We start from the raw sequence: 21,478 nt of genomic DNA on the forward strand, positions 1-21,478 counted from the left end.
TTTAGCACAGTGCAAAGTTGTTTTTTTATGCAGAGCAATTAAGCAAAATTCCATAGATTTTCAAAGCTTTCTGTACATAAACATTTTCCCTTCACCTCAGTATTTTTAATAAATTTTCACACCATGAACTCTAAACTTAAACGAGAACAAAAGATGTATTTTCTTCAACCATGGGCAAATTTAAAAGGTAGTTAAAAGTCATTTACTTTCACAGAGCCTAAAACAATACTGTTAGCACTGCAGTGACAGAGGCTCATTACAAAGGTCAGTTAAGTAAAAGAGGGCAAAGGCAGCAGGACTCAGATGCTAAGAATAAAAACAAAAATAGATCCAATGCAGCATTTTGAGAATGAAGATCAATGAAAACACTTAGAGCACTATTTTCTATATTGTTATGAGAGATCTTTTCCATTCTAGCATTTCCTCTTTGCTGGTTCTTGGCATTTGCTTTAATAAAACTAATACTTAAGCCACAAATTTGCATTATCTGAAGCAAAAAGATAATAAATGCCTCAGTTAAAAACAACTTAGCTATCATGGTGAAAGTGAAAACACATGATTCAAGTATAAACGGGGTGGCGAGGGGGGGCAGCGCGTATTTTCTTTAACTATCGATCCAAGGAATAAGGCAGCAGGTTGCCTTTCCAATCAAAACTCCTTTTATAGTCATATAAATGCCCTTGCTTGCTCAACAGTAAAGGTCTTAAACAACTGAGAGGATGAGGTACAGAAAAATTACGATATAAACCATAAAAAGGACTAAAATATGAGTAAAAGATGTTATGATTTAATGCTATCATTCTAAGTAGACCAACAATCTTACTGCTTATGCTATGACAGCATACCAATTAATGAGACAGATAGCAAATCAATAATAAAGTAGTAGATAACGGCAGATATATTTGCTTAGTTTCATCAGTGAAAAGAAAAATTGAGCATAACAAGATTTTATAAAATCAAGTAAGGAGTTACACAGATATACTCATTCGGTAGCTCTCTGTGTTCTTACCTGTAAGGACAGCTTTGGCTGAAGGATCTGCCAGGTCCAGGGCTGATTTCCCATCAGTGTTCCGAATGTTTGGATCAGCTCCGTGCTGCAGCAGCACTGTGCAGGGAAAGCAGAAACAATATCTTACCTCAGGGATACAGAGATTATTTACTGGTAAGTGTCGTCTCGGCATGGTGTAGGCATAAACATACATTGCACAATTTTTTTCTCTTTCAAGAAAAAAAAAAAAAAAAGAAAAAAAGCACTGCAGCAAAAGAGCCTCTCCAGAGTAAAATGAAGTTGGCAACTTATGGCACAGTATTATCACATGACTTAACATCATAAACACGGAACTAGAAAAATCTTGCAATGTAGAGTTTTGGTTTGCCTCCTTCAAGCAGCAGTATGGGAAGCTATGTGCTCGCTGGCTCACGCTGTGAAATATGCTAACTGTGAACCTGCCCCTCTCTTTACTACCACTGTGGCTGCTTGTTGCTGCCGCTGCCTTACTGCTGAATTTCCAAACGCTTCCTCTCCTCAGAATAGTTACAATACTGTGCAAGCCTTTTAGTGGCTCACCACTTGCACATGAAACTCACCATAACATACTGGCTTGCTTCCAAGAAGTTTAACAGACATAGTAATGCGTGTAACCCTGGTCCCCTGGAGTGGAACTGCAAAAAGGAACTGCCTCCTATACTCATTCTTTCCATCAAAAATGTTTAGAAACAGAAACTCAATCACTATAATATATCCTAAGGCATGAATGTAATGCCTGCCATATTGGGTAAAAAGTAGCTACTGGGAATTGTTAAATATGGAGGTTCCTACAAAAGAGAAAATCACTGTTTAAGTAAAATCCAGATATATTAATCCAAAACATTTATCAGCCACATCTGGTATGTGGTGTGTATACGTATGGAGGGTGGAGAGGGCATGAGAGGAGGAGACTGTTGCTGTAATTCTACCCAAACAATGATTAAATAAATGAATGTATTAAAAAGTTGTTCCAGTAAGTAAAATTCAATTGTAAGTTATGAGCCACTACCGTTGATGAGTCCCAAATTTTCATTCATTCATGACAGTTCCATGCTAAAGCACACACATTCTTTAGCAATCTTTGGAAGGTAATACTCATACATTACCAAGCAATAAGTCCTTCTGTTTACAAAGCTCTTCCTTTTCCTTGAAGGCATTAGCCATAAAATCAATGGCTTTGTTATAATGGACAAACAACAGCCTTATCCAGAACCAGGACACAACTGCTAGGAAGGCGAGCCTGTGCATCTCAGACATTACATCTTGGGGAGTTTCAGACTTGGGACAATAAAAACCGGCTATGGCTTGAGAAGATGCAGTGAGATCTTACAAAGACTTTCTGTATTATTTTCTATGCAAATGCAAACAATGAACATAATTGTTTTCAGATGTTTATAAACTGATTCAAGAGTCAGTAGAATAAAACAGCGAGTGCCACAATATCAAAGTGTACTCTTTCATCATAATGGATATAGCTATTTAACAACATTTTTTTTTAATTCCAGGAAGAAATTCTAATGTGAAGATTTGGCTTATAAAGGGTCTTTATAATAAAGCAGACTCAAGTATCAAATGCAAGCTGATAACTATATCTTTATTTAGTTGCTGAGTGATCACATGCAAAAGGGAAAAAAACAGAAGAAATAATAGCTACTATGAAAAGCAGAGTTTAACGGCATACTTCAGGAACTTCAGAACCTGCTTTAAACAAGAAGTAAAGGAATATTTTTATCTGAGTTTGACAATTGTATGATGGGAGCTTTCATTTTACAGTTTTATTGAGTGCTAGAAGTAAAATAGTGAAAGTCTCACTGTTTCTCCAAAGTCTCCTAAAACCTCAATCCTTCTTTTTTTAACCAGTATTTTAACTATCATATCTTGCCTATTTTGCAATAGAAATCTGTCATTACAGTTTAGTTGTAGTTTTGTTGTACTTTAGGTGACATTAAAATAAGTAAACATTTACTTGAAATAGATGTTTTCTAAATATGTTTAAGTCATGCCTATCTCTTTAATTAGACCTGAACACAGACACATCTACAGCGAAGTAATGCAGCAACAGGAAAGAAGCAGCTGAATTTTCTAAACTAGATGCTGATGATAAAATTCACATCAGAAAATATTTAACCATATTTAATTCATCACATATGAATTAAAAATTTTAAACTCAGTAAAGTTAAGACTTTTCGGATAAGTAAGGTATCTAACCCCTCATTAGATCAGCAGGGGTCTAAACTTACCCAACTTTCATAAGAGGTTACAAGATTGCCAAGAGGACTGAATCAGAACATAAAGTGGTATGCAAAGGTGCTGGGCAGGGAGTTTGACAATCCCCATCAGCTCACCATAATATTTAAAGCACATTTTAAAATGTGTACTCTTAACTCTACCAGTGACGACTAATTCCATGCTTTGCTCTAGGGCAGGGGTCAGCTAACTTTTTCTGTAGTAGGCCTGATAGTAAATATTTTAGTCTTTATGGACTATTTGGTCTCTGTCTCAACTATAGCTGACCCTTGAATAATACAAGTTTGAACTGCATGAGTCCACATATGTGCAGACTTTTTTCAGTCTGAAAAAGTTACACTGAGTGTACCTGTCTCTGCCACCCCTGAGATAGCAAGAACGACCACTCCTCATCCTCCTTCTCAGCCTACTCAGTGTGAAGATGATGAGGATGAAGATCTTTATGGAGATCCACTTCCACTTAATGAATAGCAAACACATTTTCTCTTCCTTGTGATTTTCTTAAAAATGTTTTCTTTTCTCTAGCTTGCTTTACTGTAAGAATACAACATATAATACATATAACATAGCAAATATGTGTTAATTGACTGTTTATGTTATCAATAAGGCTTCTGGTCAATAGTAGGCTATTAGTTTTGCGGGAGAAAGTTACATTCGAATTTTAAACTGCACGTTGTTCAACAGTCCTAACCCCTGCATTGTTCAAGGGTCCTCATCCTCCCTCGACTTTACCATTATAGTGCGAAAGCAGCCACAGATAATATTTAAATCAATAAGCATGGCTGCATTCCAATAAAATTTAAATGAATAAGCATGGCTACCTTCCAATAAAATCTTACTTAAGGACTTTGAAACTTAAATCTTATATAATTTATAAAATATTATTATTCTTTTGATTAAAAAAATTAAAAAACATATAAACAATTGTTACCTTGCAAGCCATACAAAAACAAGAGATAGGCTGGGTTTGGCCTACGGACCACATTTGCTGAACCCTGACCTTGGGCAGCACTATAAATGTGGTCTATGCTATACAAAGCATATTATACAAAGTTCCATTCCCAGGTCTATGCTATACAAAGCATATTATACAAAATTCCATTCCCAGAACTGTTTATAATCCATCTACAATGAGATAAGAACAGAAACTGAAGGTATTTAGAAGTATGTCTGTTGTTTCAAAATTACCTTCTCCAGTACTTCTTTTTATTTATATTTTACAAAATTATTGGTCTGTCATGCATTGGGGAAAAAAGAAAACCCATCTACCACAGACAATTTGAGAAGCACTGAGCCAGGGCACACAAGAAATTCTGTGGGCCTCAGTTCTCACGACTTTTAAAATAAAGGGGCTAAACTTGATAAGGTGATCTCTACATATTTTAGGAGCAGTGTAAAATCTCTGATAATGCTTTTAAAGTTATAGCCAAAGACTTGAAGCATTAAGATCTAAAATCTTCAAAAAGTAAAAATAAAAAAAGAGCTGCTTCAAATAGAATCTCTTATTCTCCCACCCTCTGAATCAAAATGGAAAAAATAATAATAGAAAGGTTTTCATTTATCTTAACTCTTTAAAAAGAACAAACAAAACTAAAAGTTGAGACCAGCAGCACTGAAAGTTGTCGGATACATTCTTAAATGTCCCAAACTATAATATTCCCCAAGCAATTTCTCAAATAGAATTTCTTTCTAAAGTGCCTTCAAATCTGATCCTTCACACTGTTCTTTATGGGGATTTATGTGGGACTATTTCCTAATACCAGAAGAATGGCACATACATGAGGCAAAGGTAACAACAGCTTTCAAGAATGCCACACTGTACTCAAAGTGGTGGCATCTAAGACTCAATTCTGGATGCTTCAAAATTTGTTTTCAACACTCTGAGCCATCAAAGAGAATAAAAAAATGTGACCATTAACACAAAACAAAATTAGAAATTCATCTTGTAAAATCAGTATGCATTGATAGCACACTAATATAAAACAGATTTTTCTTAAAAAGTAGCATATTACTTGATGATATAGTGTCACATTATTTTTAAAAAGTAGCACAAATACCTGAAGCAAAGTTCCCAAAATACACCAACAATGTACAAAGTAAGGTTTGAAAGAAAAAGAAGGAAACTAAAATCTGAGTAACATTCAGTACATAAATTCAAGGGCGCTATGGCCATTCACGAGGCCCCCTATACTATCTTTAACCACTGGGACATTATCAAACCTCAAATTCCAGAGAGTAGGTGGTTTCTAATTGCTTTACAAATGCATCTCACTCTATTTATCTCCTTTCCAGGTAAGAGGGGCGGAGAAAATGTAGCAGCTGGCATAGCAAGACGGTTAAAACTAAGGTAGGGTCACAAAATTCAAACACCATTTTCAAATGAGCTATGGCAAGAAGGACACACGATTTTCCCATTTCTGGTACAGGCATTTAGCCATGGGGAGCCAAATTCAGCATGTATTATTTTAGCTATGTTGTTTAATTTCATCCTTTAAAACTATTAAAGTTAAGCATTTGCATAATTTTAATTATTGCAAATAAAAACAAAATATTTCTACATTCATACAAAGACTCATTCTGTTAAATTCCTAGAAAATTATAAAGTGCTATTATAATAAATTGTGTTTAACTGCAGGCATTATTAACTGATTTTAAAAGACAGAAGACATAGGGACAATGTGAATTTTCCAAGCTAAAAATGTAGCAAGCTTTTTAGAGTAAATTATCAAAAGATGTTTTACTAAGTTTTTACTCTAAAATTATCAGCATATAACTCTTTAAGAGTACACAGATATACATTTATTAAATTGAGTTTCAAAAACCGAATTACATAAAGGACCAAGTTCCTTGAATTTTTTTAAGCAAAGAAAATTTTTAATTTTATAGAAAAATATCAAAGGACTAAATTTTAACTATAGTACAGCCTTCAATGTATAAGAATCTTTACCAATTCACATGAGCTTTAAGAGGTAAACTATTTTTATAAACTGAAAGATATGACAGATCCTTGTGTTTATGCACACTCAATTTCTTCTACACAAACATGTATATTAAAATGGTATATTATATAATGACATAAGATATGCCATTATATTACACAGTATACATAGCATATATAGTATGCTACAGCATATATTATACAGTAATAACACAGTATATATTTATACATTATAGATTTTTTGAAAACTTTTATCTTTTCATCCAAAATACACATTACTTATTATAGCATAAAAGTAGTCAAGCTAATGTATTTTATTTTTCAAACTATCTGAAGTTGATTTACCACTAACAGTAAATATGAAAACTCAAGGCCGGGCGTGGTGGCTCACGCCTGTAATACCAGCACTTTGGGAGGCTGAGGTGGGCGGATCACGAGGTCAGAAGATCCAGACCATGCTGGCTAACAAGGTGAAACCCCATCTCTACTAAAAACACAAAAAATTAACCGGGCGTGGCAGCAGGCGCCTGTAGTCCCAGCTACTCGGGAGGCTGAGGCAGGAGAATGGCGTGAACCTGGGAGGTGGAGCCTGTAGTGAGCCGAGATGGCGCCACTGCACTCCAGCCTGGGCGACAGAGCGAGACTCCGTCTCAAGAAAAAAAAAAAAGGAAAAAGAAAAGAAAATTAAGTAACCAGTGCTATCCTATATAGAATGGCTCACTGAATTTAAATTAGAATTTAAATGGCACAATTTTCTGTTTCCAGTAATGGCAGAGTAGCTTATTTAAATCATCCCTTAGGCTGTAAACAATGAACAGAACTAGATTTAAAACAAAAACAAAAACACAACTTCTAAAATCATCTATGAGCTACAAGACAGTTCAAGAATTACCAGCTGAAAGCTGAAGAGCAAAGGAAATCCAGAGGGTAAACATGTATGGAAGCTGTCATTGTTCTGAAGGCAATTATTGATCAAGAAAAATAAAAGATGTCATTTCAATGTCTCATGGAATAAGGGGAAGAGCAATAAAAGCCCAGAGCCCCCCCCAAAAGTAAGGACTATAATGAGACTGTTCCCCACGAAACAAGGGTGATACCTCAGGATGAGGACAAAGTGGATGTGAACTGGTCCTAGTACAGAATTATAGCTCTGGTTGGAAACTTTGTGTGCCTAGGGTATCTCAAGCCTCGAATTAAGGCCTGATTTAAGGTGGTCCCAGATTGGCAGTAACTCCTATAAATAAATAGTTGGTAAAATGTCCAGTGTATAGCCAAGATAATGAGGCACATAAATAACCTAAAATGCAAAAGCTACAACTAGCAAAAATAGACAACTCAAGAACAGACCCATAAAAACTTCAGATATCAGAGGTACAAGACACGTATTACAAAAAGAACCATGCTTATTGTGTTTACTAAAAGACAAGCTGAAAGATCTAAAAAAGACGAAACTATAAAAATATAATAAGGCAAATTTATAAAAGAATTAAACAGAATTTTTAGAAATAAAAATATAACAATAAAAATTTTAAACGAAACTTTAGTTTCCAGACATAATGGAATAACTGGTATCAGACTAGCTTTCCCTCTCTGACATAAACATTATGAAACTCGACAAAATAGATGAAGCAACTAATTGCAGGCAGTAACCAGCTGCAGTTGTAAACTGTGATCCCTGAAAGAAGAGAAACTCGCAAGATGGGTACCATAATCACCCAACTCTCTGCCTAAAACAATTTGCCAACCACATAAACACAACAGGAGTCAAAGCAGAACATGGTGGTTACACTGAACTGAGAAGACAGAAATCCAAACTCAGGGCAGAAGAATTGGCTGGAATCTGTAGGACGGGAAACTAGAGAAGAGGGATCTGTGCAGATAGCAGGCCCCAGATGTCTGTGAAGGAGTCCCCAGGGATCACATGGCTGGGCTGGGCTGCACCTGTGCAGGACAAAACCCCTGAGGCTTATCTGGCAATAGCTGCTAAGGACTGAGAGCACAACAGAGTGAGTAGAGGTTGCAAGGTGCTAGAGAAAGAGCAGTGCTGAAAGAAATTGGAATTCTGGCCTTGAGAAAGTAAAGAGAACCTAAAACCACCTTGTTAACACACCTGGCGCACCTTAGCACCAGTGTTAGCTATGAATAAGCACCATGACCTAGAACAGAGAGCAGAGGGTCTAAAAAGTCAAAACTATTTTTATAATAACATTAAGATATTATTCCCTTGTTTCATTATATTAACATTTGCACTGATGGTACAAAAGCAACAGAGGATAAAACTACTGATAACACAAGCTGAGCACGGTGGCTCATGCCTATAGTTCCAGCACTTTGGGAGGCTGAGGTGGAAGAATTGCTTGAGCTAGGAGTTTAAGACCAGCCTGGGCAACTTGTTAACATGTTGGTTACACATAGGGAGACCTGGTCTTTTCAAAAAGTAAACAAATGAGCCTGGCATGGTGGCACGCACCTGTGGCTCCAGCTCTTCGTGGGGCTGAAGTGAGAGGATGGTTTGAACCTCAGGAGATGAAGGCTACAGTGAGCCATGATCACACCACTGCATTCCAACTTGGATGACAATGTGAAACCCTGTCTTACGAAACTAAAATAACACAAATCAAGGCAGTGCCATCAACATCTATTAGTGATTATTACATTCTTCACTATAAAACATATACGCAGTAAAAAAAAAAAGGAGGGTTTCACATTAGAATGCCCCTGACGAAGCAGTAAAAGTACTATATTTTCTTAAATATTGATCATTAGATTTTTTTTTTTAAATATCCTCTGTGAAGAATTAGAAAGTACATATAAAGCGCTCACAAATTCATAGACTTTTCTGCTGACATGGATATAAAATAACAAATGTAATTATTTTATATAGTATAATACAGCATGTTAACAAGTTAGGCCTCACTTAGGAAACGACTATTTTTGATACGACAAATGGAAATCATTACAAAATCATACGTAGGTACAGAGGCAAAGATGCTTTCCATGTGTAAGACAACCAATGGATTGTGATGTTACAGAGTGCAAAAGGTTATCTGACATGGTTTCAGATTCCACGTTGCAGCTAGCCACTAAGAAACTACCATTTGTCCAGTTTGAATGTGGAATCAAAGAAGAATATCCACAATTATTGGAAAGGTTACTGATATACTCTTCCCTTTTCTAACTATAAATGTAGATCTTCTTCAGATATTTCGACCCCAAAAAGCCTATCAGAAAGGAGACTGCACACACAAGCAGATAGGAGAATCCTGCTATCTTCAATTAAGTCAAATATTAACAACATTTGCATAAATGTAAAATGATTCCACTCTTGGGACCTATTTTTTGTTTTGGAAGACAATTTTTCAAAAAATGTTATGCATGCTAACACGCAGTAAGTTTGTTATTTGCTAAATGAAATAATTTTTTAAACTTCTTTGTTTTAGTATCTAATACAATATGCATGACCCACATACAAGCTCTGTGGAATGCTCAATAATTTTTAAGAATGCAAAAAAAGAATAAACATTTGAGAACCCGTGCCCTAGAGTAAGCCCTAGTCTAGATACATAATACTTTATAAAGCCCAAAACTGAGAAAAAACTAGGTCTGCAGAAGAAATAATCTTAAAGAAACATCTTGGGCTTTCCACAGATCCGCACTAACAAAGCTTAAAACCAAACCTCCATAAGTTAAGGTTGATTTTAAACCAGCAATAAAGTGATCTGCTAAAACAAGAATAAAAATTCTTCAGAGGGGGCCGGGCACGGTGGCTCACGCCTGTAATCCCAGCACTTTGGGAGGCTGAGGCGGGCAGATCACAAAGTCAGGAGATTGAGACCATCCTGGCTAACATGGTGAAACCCCGTCTCTACTAAAAAAAAATACAAAAAAATAAGCCGGGCGTCATGGCGGATGCCTGTAGTCCCAGCTACTCTGGAGGCTGAGGCAGGAGAATGGCATGAACCCGGGAGGCAGAGCTTGCAGTAAGCTGAGATCGCGCCACTGCACTCCAGCCTGGGCAGAAAGTTAGACTCCGTCTCAAAAAAATAAACAAATAAATAAAATTCTTCAGAGGAAGTTAGTAAATATCACAGAGTGATTACCATGTCCACTATTGAATAAAAAATGTAAATTAAACACTATATATAAAGAAAAATGTGATCTGGTCAAGAAAAAAAAAAAAAAATCACTAAAAATCACACCCAGGATAGCCCAGATGTGTTAGAGTTAGTTAGCAAAGACCTCAAAGCACCAATTATAAAAAAGTTCAAAGACTTAAAGAAAATAAATTCAAAGAATTAAAGGAAAGTATGGTCTTAAGAAGTGAAACACAGATACACCCTGTGGTATATATAATCAAGTGGGAAATTGTAGAACTAAAAAGTTGAAGGACTCACACTACCTAATTTCAAGATTTATTATAAAGCTCTAGTAATCAAGACAGTGCAGGACTGGAATAAGAATAGATATAGATACAATAGGACTTGTGCAATTATTGGAGTTGAAAGTTAAACTAGCTGCTTTGTGTTATGAGGCATAATTTCTAATTGAAAAACTATGTTATTTAGACTTGGGTATGTAGACCAATGGAACACAAGACAGTTCATAAATAAACCAACATATAGGGAGTCAACGACTTTTCAACAAAGGAAGCACAGTAATTCAATGGTGGAAAAATAGCCTATTCAACAAATCATGCTGAAACAACAGATTCTCTATATAGAAAAGAAAAACACACACACATACACACACACAAAATAACTCTTACCTCACACCGCACAAACACATTAACTCAAAGTGGACTACAGACTTAACATAAAAGCTAAAACAATAAAATGTGTTAAAGAAAACATGAAAGAAAAATCTTCATGACCTTGGGATATAAAGATTTCTTAGGAGAAAAAGAAACTTAAGCCTTAAAAGAAAATACCAATAAACTGTATTTTATCAAAATTAAGAGCTTCTGTTCTTCAAAAGTCACCATTAAGAACACGAAAAGGCAAAACACAATCTAGAAGAAAATATTTGCAACACATATGTAAGATAAAGAACTCTTCTAAATTAGAGAAAGAACTTCTATAAATCAATCAACTTGAAAAATGAGCAAGAGACTAGGGCATTTCACAAAAGAAGATATGTAAATTACTAATAAGCCCATGAAAAGATGCTCAACATTATTAGTCAACAGAAAAATACAAACTAAAAAGACTAGCAATACCAAGTGTTAATGAGGAGATTCTAAACTGGAAGTCTCATACATTACTTGTGGGCATTACAAACGAATGTTTTAACCATTCTGGAAATCGGTTTAGCAGTTCCTTCTACAGCTAAATATACACTACTGTATGTCCTAGCATACAAACTTAGTCTTAAGTATTTACTCAAAAGGAAATAAATAAACAAAAAATCCATGTGTCCATACAAAAGACTTGCATGTGAGTGAGTGTATGTTTATTTGTAATAGTCAAACATTGAAAAAAATCTGAAGCAAACTGTAGCACAGTCATACAACAGAATACTACTCAGCAATAAAAAGAAACAAGCTTTTGTTTCATACAACAGGGATGAAATCTCCAAAACTTCAAAACATGATGAGCAAAAGAAGCCAGGCACACAAGAACATATTTCTAGAACAGAGTATTAATCTATAATGTCAGAAAATAGATCATTGTTGACTGGGGATGGCTGACAAAAAGAAAAATTGACTGCAGATGGGCACCAGACAACTTTTTGGAGTAAACAAAACTGTTCTATTATCTTGATTAGAGTAGTGATTATATGGGTATACACATTTGTCAAACCTCATTAAAATGTATACTCAAAATTGATTCACTTTATTTCATTACTTTGAACTCAATAAGTTGATTTTTACGTTATATAAAACTAGTATTTTAAAAGCTTTATAGAGGGTCTGACTGCAATTAGAAACAGCTAAAGAGAAAATTACTGAACTGGAAAATATGACAACCAGTATTTCCAAGACTGAAATATTGAAGTATACAGAGGAAAAAGAGAGTAGAATGGATAAAAGATGGAAACTAAAAGGCCTAACATGCTGCAATTAGTCTTAGAAGAAAAGAAAAAAACTGAAACTAAAAATATATATACATATATACATACACACATATATACGTATGTATTTACAGAGCAAATGCCAAAGATTTTCCTAGAACTAATAGAAGACCCCAATCTACACGTTCAAGAAGCACCAACAGGATAAATTCATTAATCATGTAGAAAACGTTTTTCACATATAAATTAGGAACAACAACTCTCAATGCAGTCATTTGGCCCTTTGAGATGCCATCTCAAAAAAAAAAAAGTCATAGTTAAATTTTAAAATTGATAGTTGATTCAGTTATTGGTAAATGTTTAATATATTTAGGACACCTCAGGTATGTAAATCTAGTTTTTCAACTACAAATTTTATGAAACCCAAATGCAGATCAAGTATTGATCATGAAAACGTTAGAATTGAGACATGCTTATAAAATATACACCAGATATCAGAGACTTAGTTGAAAATAATGTTAAAATTTTCACTAATAATGTTTTAGACATATTACATGTTGAAATAATACTTGAGATACATTGAGTTACATGAAACATTAAGTGGATATCATGTTTCTTTTCAATGTGGCTAATAGAAAATGTTAAATTACATATATGTATGGCATTACATTGCTGTTGAACAGTGCTACTCTAGAATATAGTCTCCATTTTAACTACTGACATTCTTGACTAGCTAATTCTTTGCTGTGTGTGTAGGTGTAGGCTACTGGCTCCACCAAGTGCTCTGGAGACTCTGCAAGTATCCTCACAGGCTACAATGATAAGGACATGAACCTCAGTTAATCTGAGTGTTGGCTCAATGCCCTGTGATACTCTGGGAACAAGAGAGGATGGGAAGCTGTCATGAGGCAGTGTCTCATCACTTCCCATTTGTGAGGAGGCGTGGGGCTTTCTACCTCTCTCTCTTCTACTGGCTCTTCCAAAACAGGGTATTCCACAACTCTCAATGCAGTCATTTGGCCCTTTTCCTTTCAGTGTCACCTGAGATACGAAGACCATGGGGAGCTGGTACTTTTAGCTTTTCCTTCTTTTTGCTGTCTACATAAGTAATCAACTAGCTAAACCTACAAGTGGCTTATTGTATCTTTACCAGCCTAAGTAGTCAGGCTTGGGCTTTTGCCGTGGCTTGTCTGTTGAATGCACTTAATGGGGGGGAGCGGTCCTGTGCGTTATGTTTAACAGTACCCCTTACCTCTACCCACTTGATGCCCAGTAACACTCCCTAATTGTGACAACCAAACATGTCCCCAGATATAGCTAAACATGCCCTCTAAGGGGTAAAACTGTCCCTGCTTGAGAACATCTACTCTTTAGGTTCCTATGGACCCATCCCCACCTCCTCATACACATGCAAGGCAGAATACATGAAGGTCCATGCTTCTCCCAGCCCTCTGAACACTTTTATATTATTGGGTTACTGCATTAAATTTCATTTGGAGAAAGATTTATGTGGTTTCTAAACATAAGAAATAAGTAAAGCAGTAAAGTAAAACTGTAAATAAGTCGAAAAGATAATAGTAGTAGTAAATAGTAAAAATTATCTCTAAATATCCTTCTAAATTTAAGGTGCTATGGTCTATAAATATATCTTTTTGAGTACAGACTAAATAGAGTTTTTTTATTACAAAGGATAAAAAACTACTTCAGCTACCTTAATAACAGGAAAATTTATTAAAGAATAGAGGTATTCCGTTGAATGCAAAGGCAAAAATGTGTCTCAAAATTTAGGTGTTGCTGTCTGTCCCTGTCTCCCAGACATCCCCCTCATATACAAACACATACGCCTGTATTATCTCAATCTTAACTCTAAATTATCATGAAAGAGAATTTGGTCCAGCTTGGCTCAGCATCCGGTTCCGGACTTCAAAAGTGTGGCCAAGGAACTAGAAGAGGCAATACAACAATGGTGATGGGGAAAGAGGCATTGGTTCTGAGCGAAGATACTTGTGCAGATACCTCAATGAGTAGCTACAGAAATAACACATGTTAAATTCAAAGTTTTAACACATGTTAAATTTAAAGTTGTTTTAAAAATATGTAAATAGATTTATATGTACAAATGGGTTCATAAAAGAGATTTAAAAAACTACTTCAGCTACCTTAACAACAGGAAAATTTAGTGTTGTATCTGAGAGTGAAATAAATGGTATTTCCACTTTCTATTTTACACATTTCTACACTGTTTTAATATTTATTACATATGTGTAATTATTTTTATAATGAGATATTTATCCTCAGACAAAAATGATCTTTATGCATGCCGTTTAATATGTTTGCAAAACAATGCTTTTTAAAAGCTCTTGCTTACAGAAATTACTTCATAACTAATAAAGAAAAATTGGATCATTCTTCCTATCAAATGACTAACATTAAAATATGGTAACAGCACTGGATAAGATAAATGTGAAATAAATCTATTAATTTAGATTCTGTAATAATGCTAAGTGTAGAAACAAGTTGCGCAAAATAGGGAAGTGATTATCTATTTCATAAAATTCCAGGATTCTAGTCATACTTTCATATATGAAAGCCTTTCTCTTTCATATAAAAGTGACCCAAAATTCAGAATTCTGTTAACATCTGGGACTAGCATACCCGGAACAAATGACTTAATTTCACCCCAGTGAACTATGTGCCTCATTACATGTTAACTTTTTTTCCACGTACCTCAGTGGGAAAAAATAAAAACTGCATTTCTTTTTTTAAAAAAGTTCAGCCAGGCGCAGTGGCTCATGCCTGAAATCCTATCACTTTGGGAAGCCAAACCAGCAGATTGCTTGAGCCCAGGAGTTCAAGACCAGCCTGGGCAACATGACGAGACCTGTCTCTACAAAAAAATACAAAAATTAGCTGAGCGTGGTGGTGTGCACCTGTACTCCCAGCTACTTGGGAGGCTGAAGTGGGAGGATCACCTGAGTCAAGGAGGTCAAGGCTGCAGGGAGCCATGATCACACCACTGGACTCCAGCCTGACTGGCAAAGTGAGACCCCATCTGAAAAAACTCCACAATTTTCAATAAAAATTTTTAAAAGTTCAAAAAAAGAAAGTTCTCTACAAGGTCTGCCATGGCAATATGCCATAGTTAGAGTTAAGAACACACCTGTAGTTCAGAGGCTGGATTCTGGGGCCAAACTGCACAGGTTAGAATACCATTCTGCTGCCATGACTTCTGGGACCCTAGCAACTCCTTTACCTCTCTGAGCTTCCATTTCCTTGTCTGTAAATCAGGAGACAATATTAGAGTATCTATCTCATAGGACTGTTGGGACAAAACAAGTCTGTGCACATAATTTTTAGAGATATTGAAAAATATTTAATTGCCCACTCAAAAATTCATCCATGTGAATAAAATTACTGAGTTTTACATGGTAGAGTTCTTCCATATGTGATTTAATGAGTTAAATGCATCTCCTTCAATCTTTATGGACAAACTTTGGCATGAAATTTTATAAAAGAATCTTCCAATTCAATTTTGCTCCTATTGTCAAGTTTTCTTATAAATATAGAAAATCAAGACTTTTTTTTTTAAAAAAAGGCACATCACATCTGCAATAACTTAAGTATAGATTATTCTGTATGTATACATAGCAGATTTTTATATCCCAGATCAATTTTATCCTTTTTGCAATGAACAAAGTTAATCCAGGACACACTACATTTGTAAAATCAGAATTATCTGCTCACATAACAATTTATTACAAGATAAGGCAGACACTGGAATAAATATAAGACTGACTGTAACAAAGCATCTCTCTGTCTACCTGGAAACTCAATAGAGAATAATGACTAAAAGTTCTGTCCCAGGAATCAGATAAACCTCAGTTTTAGAATACTGCCCAATCCTTAGTAACTTCTGACCTTGGGCAAGTTACTTCACCACCGCCAATCTTAATTTCCTCTTCATAAAACACTACCTAACACAGTGAATTGCTGTTAAAATTAAATGTGACAATATATACAAACCCAGCTTGGCTCTTTGCACATAACAAGAACTCAATAAACACTCTCTCGTATCCCAATCAGAATCTTTTCATCTGTCTTTCAAAAATAGATACACAGTGCTAAAAGATCTGTTGGATTGAAATAAAGATAAACTGATAACAGCCCTAGGAAAATGCATTCATTTGTGCCACACCAAACTGCTATATTATGCTTCTTTTTATTTAGCGGTAGATTACTTTTTCTAAACTTGACTAGATTCAACTAAATGAAATGTCCATAAGGAATAAAGCAAGTATCTCTTCAATGTGACCAGGGAAATTTTTAATAGGATGACGAAGCTTGCACAACTTTAAGGGACAATGACCAAATGTAAAAGGTGCTTCCCAATCTGTTTATGAGACAGAAGAAGGGGCAAACACGAGAAACACTTCATCTGTCTTTGTGAATCCTTCCCTAAATTGCTAACTCTACCTCCTCTCTCTCAAGGCCTCACGGACTTACTAGCATTCCAGATAAATTTCTCATGTGTGTAAAACATTAAGACCAATTCATATATATATACACATACGTATATTTTAGACAACGTCTTGCTCTGTGGCCCAGGCTGGAGTGCAGTGGCGTGGTGCAATCTCAGCTCACTGCAACCTCTGCATCACTGGCTCAGTTGATCCTCCCACCTCAGCCTCCAGAGTAGCTAAGACTACAGGCATGCACCACCATGTCCAGATAATTTTTCTATTTTTAGTAAAGATGGAGTTTCTCCATGTTGCCCAGCCTGGCAATTAATATTTTTATCACTAGTTACAAGGTTTAAAGCTACATATTCAAAAACATCCTCCCTCCCAAGGAAAACAGGATTAAACCTGTACCATAATAGTAATAATCTGATTCTGCTTTGAACTTTAGTCTCCCAAGAAAGTAAATCATTACTATTATTTTCCTATGCCTCTGACAACTGATTCAACAGACTGAAACGCCAATATTCTGCTGTACTTTCAATCTAAAGGACATAAAGAATGTAACTTAAAGAATTTTCATTCCTTAAGAAAGTTAGTTAAAAGCAAGTAATTTTTTTTAAAAACTGAGTTTTGTGTTTCCATGGGATTTGACACATTATCCTATTTTCAATTGTTCTGAATGATAGTATTGAATCACGTATTTCACTTCCCACCTCAACTTTTCCCCCACATTGAGGAAAAGACCACCCTTTCCTTTTAACATAATTCCTCATCTGTCCTTTTCCTTGTCTCATTCCTAGTGGGTTACAATTTTCAGAAACAGCAACTGTGATGTCCCTTGGCTTGAAAGAGAGCTGTTTACCCATAAGTAATCTGCTTGAAAAAATATTAACCAGTCATTTCATACACTTCATATTTGGTAACAGCAAACTATGATACCCCTGCTACTGAAATATTTGTGGGGAAAATGTTTAAGTTACATTAATGATTCTCCATAATCCTATATGCAATAGCTCCACTGACTAGGTTAAAATAATGTAAATTACAATGAGAAAAAAAGAGCTTCATGTCTTATCAAATCACAATTCAAGTTTACAAAATTGCAAAAGATACTAAACAAAGAATGTAACGCAAATTCACACTGATGGTAACAAAGAGCAGCTTATGGCAATGTCAGCCCTTCACTTAGCTTTGACTGAGTGTCCGCTTTGTGTCAGAATACAAAAATGGTCTTGTGTGGTTGTGTGGCAACCTTACTGTTGCCATACAAGAACAAAGCAAGTGGAAAGAAAACAACTTGCTTTCTCTATATTCTTTCATTTAACTTCCCATAAAAATTTTATGCAGTAGAGCCGATGTCCATTTTATAATTAAGAAACTGAAGCTCAAAGCAAGTGTGTAAAATCAGTCAGTATGATAAACTGCAATTCATAAGTAATTGTAAAGCCAAGCACTTATTTGCTATCTCACCACTCCATATAAACGCAAGCTAAGATTACCCCAGAACGATACTCAAGCTTTCTTCCCCTGAAGTAAATTCTAAAAGGCATATCTACATATTTGTCCTTAATACCTTGTCTACCATTCCTATATTCAATGTCCTCTTTCTAATAATCCCATCAAACAATTCCCCTGTGGAAACACTTGAAAAATACCTATGACAGTGAGAGTTCCATTTTAGGGGCCCACTGGAACATTTCCTGGCCTTGTTCCCTCACTCCTCAGAGCTCAAGTTACTCTTTCAAAAGACCAGCACTCAAAACTGTGTCACAAATAGGCAAAACAAAAGATGTTCCCTCTATCTCTAATCATGATTATGTGTACCACGGTAAATTTAGAAATTTTCAGGCTTGACATAAAAGTCTGAAAGAGTTCGTCAGATTTCAGATTTATTGATCCAAAATAAATGTATCTTTGGATATACAGTGGGATTGCTTAAAAAGTCTTATTTATATGGTCATATCAGGGAGTAGAATACGAAACAACTCACAGTAAGGTTAACGTTCTCAATCTTGGATTCTGTTTACATATGAAAAATCTAATACCCACCGCTATTTTTAAAAAGATAATTAGCAGATTTAAATAATTCAAGAGAATACATTTTTTAAAAGTAAGTACAAATGTAAAGCCTATAAATACAATTATTATACTTAACAGTTTTCCAGCTTGGTCAGTTGAGAATGAGGAGTAAGAAGGACTCCCTAAACCATTATCTCAAATATGGACCTACCTCCATATTTCAGTATTAAAACTGTACAAAGGGAAGTCATAGTTCTAATAATATATGAGTTTCAGATAACACGATAAACATACAAAGCAAAATCTGCCTGGTTACACAACCCATTTGTCTCAAATACCATTTTCATACAACCCCACAATTAAGCCATGTATCTCACTGAAAACTACAGGATGTATTTACTTACTTTCTTTCTTTCTTATTTATTTATTTATTTATTTATTTAGAGACAGAGTCCCCTCTGTCACCTAGACTGGAGTGCCATGAAGCGATTATGGCTCACTGCAACCTATACCTTCCCACTCAAGTGATCCTTCTGCCTCAGCCTTCCAAGTAGCCACAGGTGTGTGTCACCACCCCCAGCTAATTTTTTAATTTTTTGTAGAGACAGGGTCTCACTTTATTGCCCAGGCTGGTCTCAAACTCTGAACTCAGGCGATCCTCCCACTTTGGCCTCCCAAAGTGCTAAGATTGGAGGTATGAGTCACTGTACCTAACCCATAGATTGTTTTGAACAATTGAAGTGAGTCTAAAAGTAAATGCAAATGTGTAATTTTTTTATTAGACAGAAGACTTGGGCATTAAGTAAAGCCTTGCATCATTGTAAAAAAGTATAGGAGAACTTTTTGTTCTAGTTTTTTTTGCTTTTTCCACCTAATTTAAGCATCTCCAATGTATTTCTTAAGGCCATGGAAGAGTGAAAGCTTCCATACTGGTGCTTTTCCCAGAATTCTAAAAAAACACAAGTAATAAGTACATAACATATATATACATGTATATGTATAAATGGTATACAAATAAATGCTACACCGCTAAATGCACAGATACTCTAACCTTCCTGAAGGCAGTTTGAACATAAGCAGGCAAGTCATCAATGTAAGAGTACTCAGGGTCAGCGGAGATTATTTCCAAAGGCACAATCACTCTCATTCTTGGCCTCTCTTCTCTGTTTTAAGGATACAAGTATGGAATTTTGTCATTTCGTTTTTTATGAAAATGCTACACTGAGACGTGTTTAAAAGATCCCAATTCAAGGGTCCCTGTAATCCTAGCTACTCAGGAGGCTGAGTGAGCCAGGAGAATTGCTTGAACCCGGGAGGCAGAGGTTGCAGTCAGCCGAGATCACACCACTGCACTCCAGCCTGGACAACAGAGCAAGACCCCATCTCAAAAAAAAAAAAAATTCCAATTCAGTTTTTATATGGAAAACTACTGGTAAAAATGCAGAAGGGAAGTATTCTGGCAGGAAAAGGAAAAGACATTAATGAAACAAAACCAAGTGAATCAGATTTTCAAGGCTTCACTGAATTTTCAACTAATTTTTGCAAACAGTAAGGAAGGTGTGAGAAATGACTTTTCTTAACCTAGCTCCTTTATAGATGATATATAAATAGATAATGTGACAGACTAAATCAAGAGGTCTAATGAAGTACCCCAGTAGCTAAAACTTCTTTGGTCCTTATTAAGAAGCTGTAGCTTTCCAGGAGTTTATCCTAAAGCAATTAAGGTTTAAACATATATGTAATGAAAAGGATATTCTTTATACTACTGCCTATAAAATGGTACAAAACTAGCCTAAATGACCTACAACAACACGTGACTGATTTTAAAAAATGATGATTTCTATATAAAGAATTCTTAGAAGCCTTTAAAATGGGATTATATAATAATATTCACTGACAATAAAATATGTTACTACATAAAGTAGAAAAATAAATATGATGGAATGATCTCATTTTAGGTAAAATGGATTGTGTACACAGGTTCACTGGGTCTAATAGCACTGTCTAACAGAACTTTCTGTGATAACAAAAATGTCTATGTCTACACTCTCCAGTATGATAACCAATAGCCAGATAGAGTCATTAAGCATTTAAAACATGGCTAGTGCAACTGAGAAACTAAATTTTTAATTTTGAAAATGGCAATTAATTTTAATTTAATTAATTAAATTAAATTATCTCACTAGACCATGTAAGTCTAAATAGACAGAAAACAAGGTGTGACAGTTATCATCAGTGTATTTTCTCATTTTTCTTTAATGGGCAATTATCACTTCTAATAATACTGTTAAGAAAAAACCCAGAAAGTTGTTAACTTTCAAAATACTAAATTTAAAATAACAGGGGATGGCCGGGCGAGGTGGCTCAAGCCTGTAATCCCAGCATTTTGGGAGGTCGAGGTGGGTGGATCACCTGAGGTCAGGAGTTAGAGACCAGCCTGGCCAACACAGCAAAACCCCATCTCTACTAAAAATACAAAACACAGTCGGGCGTGGTGGTGGGCACCTGTAGTCCCAGCTATTCGTGAGGCTGAGGCAGGAGAATCGCTTGAACCCAGGAGGCAAAGGTTCCAGTGAGCCGAGATGGCGCCATTGCACTCCAGCCTGGGTGACAGAGTGAGACTCCATCTCAAAAAATAATAATAATAAATAAATAAATATCAGGGGATAAGAATGTAGCAAAGGCAATCCAACACTCATTCCACATTTCTTTCCCCCATCCCCAATCCCGTGGCATTCCAAGTTCCAGGATGTCAACTTCATCAAAGGACAAGTAACC

The 21,478-nt window shown here is 35.6% G+C and overlaps 1 protein-coding gene across 3 annotated transcripts in view; it reads right to left on the bottom strand.

Moving 5' to 3' along the window:
* Positions 1–21,478, bottom strand: part of TNKS (tankyrase) — a 227,012-nt gene that overhangs the window by 163,875 nt on the left and 41,659 nt on the right. For all 3 annotated transcript variants that reach the window (XR_002523692.2, XM_031669351.1, XM_003902438.5), the window contains exon 3: positions 1,010–1,105. Coding sequence is in view for 2 of the 3 variants with exons in the window: in XM_031669351.1 (XP_031525211.1) it covers positions 1,010–1,105 (96 nt within the window). In the remaining variant the exon portion in view is untranslated. The remainder of the gene's footprint in view (positions 1–1,009; positions 1,106–21,478) is intronic.

The sequence above is a fragment of the Papio anubis genome, chromosome 8 (genome assembly GCF_008728515.1).
Source record: "Papio anubis isolate 15944 chromosome 8, Panubis1.0, whole genome shotgun sequence".
NCBI classification, from domain to species: Eukaryota; Metazoa; Chordata; class Mammalia; order Primates; family Cercopithecidae; genus Papio; species Papio anubis.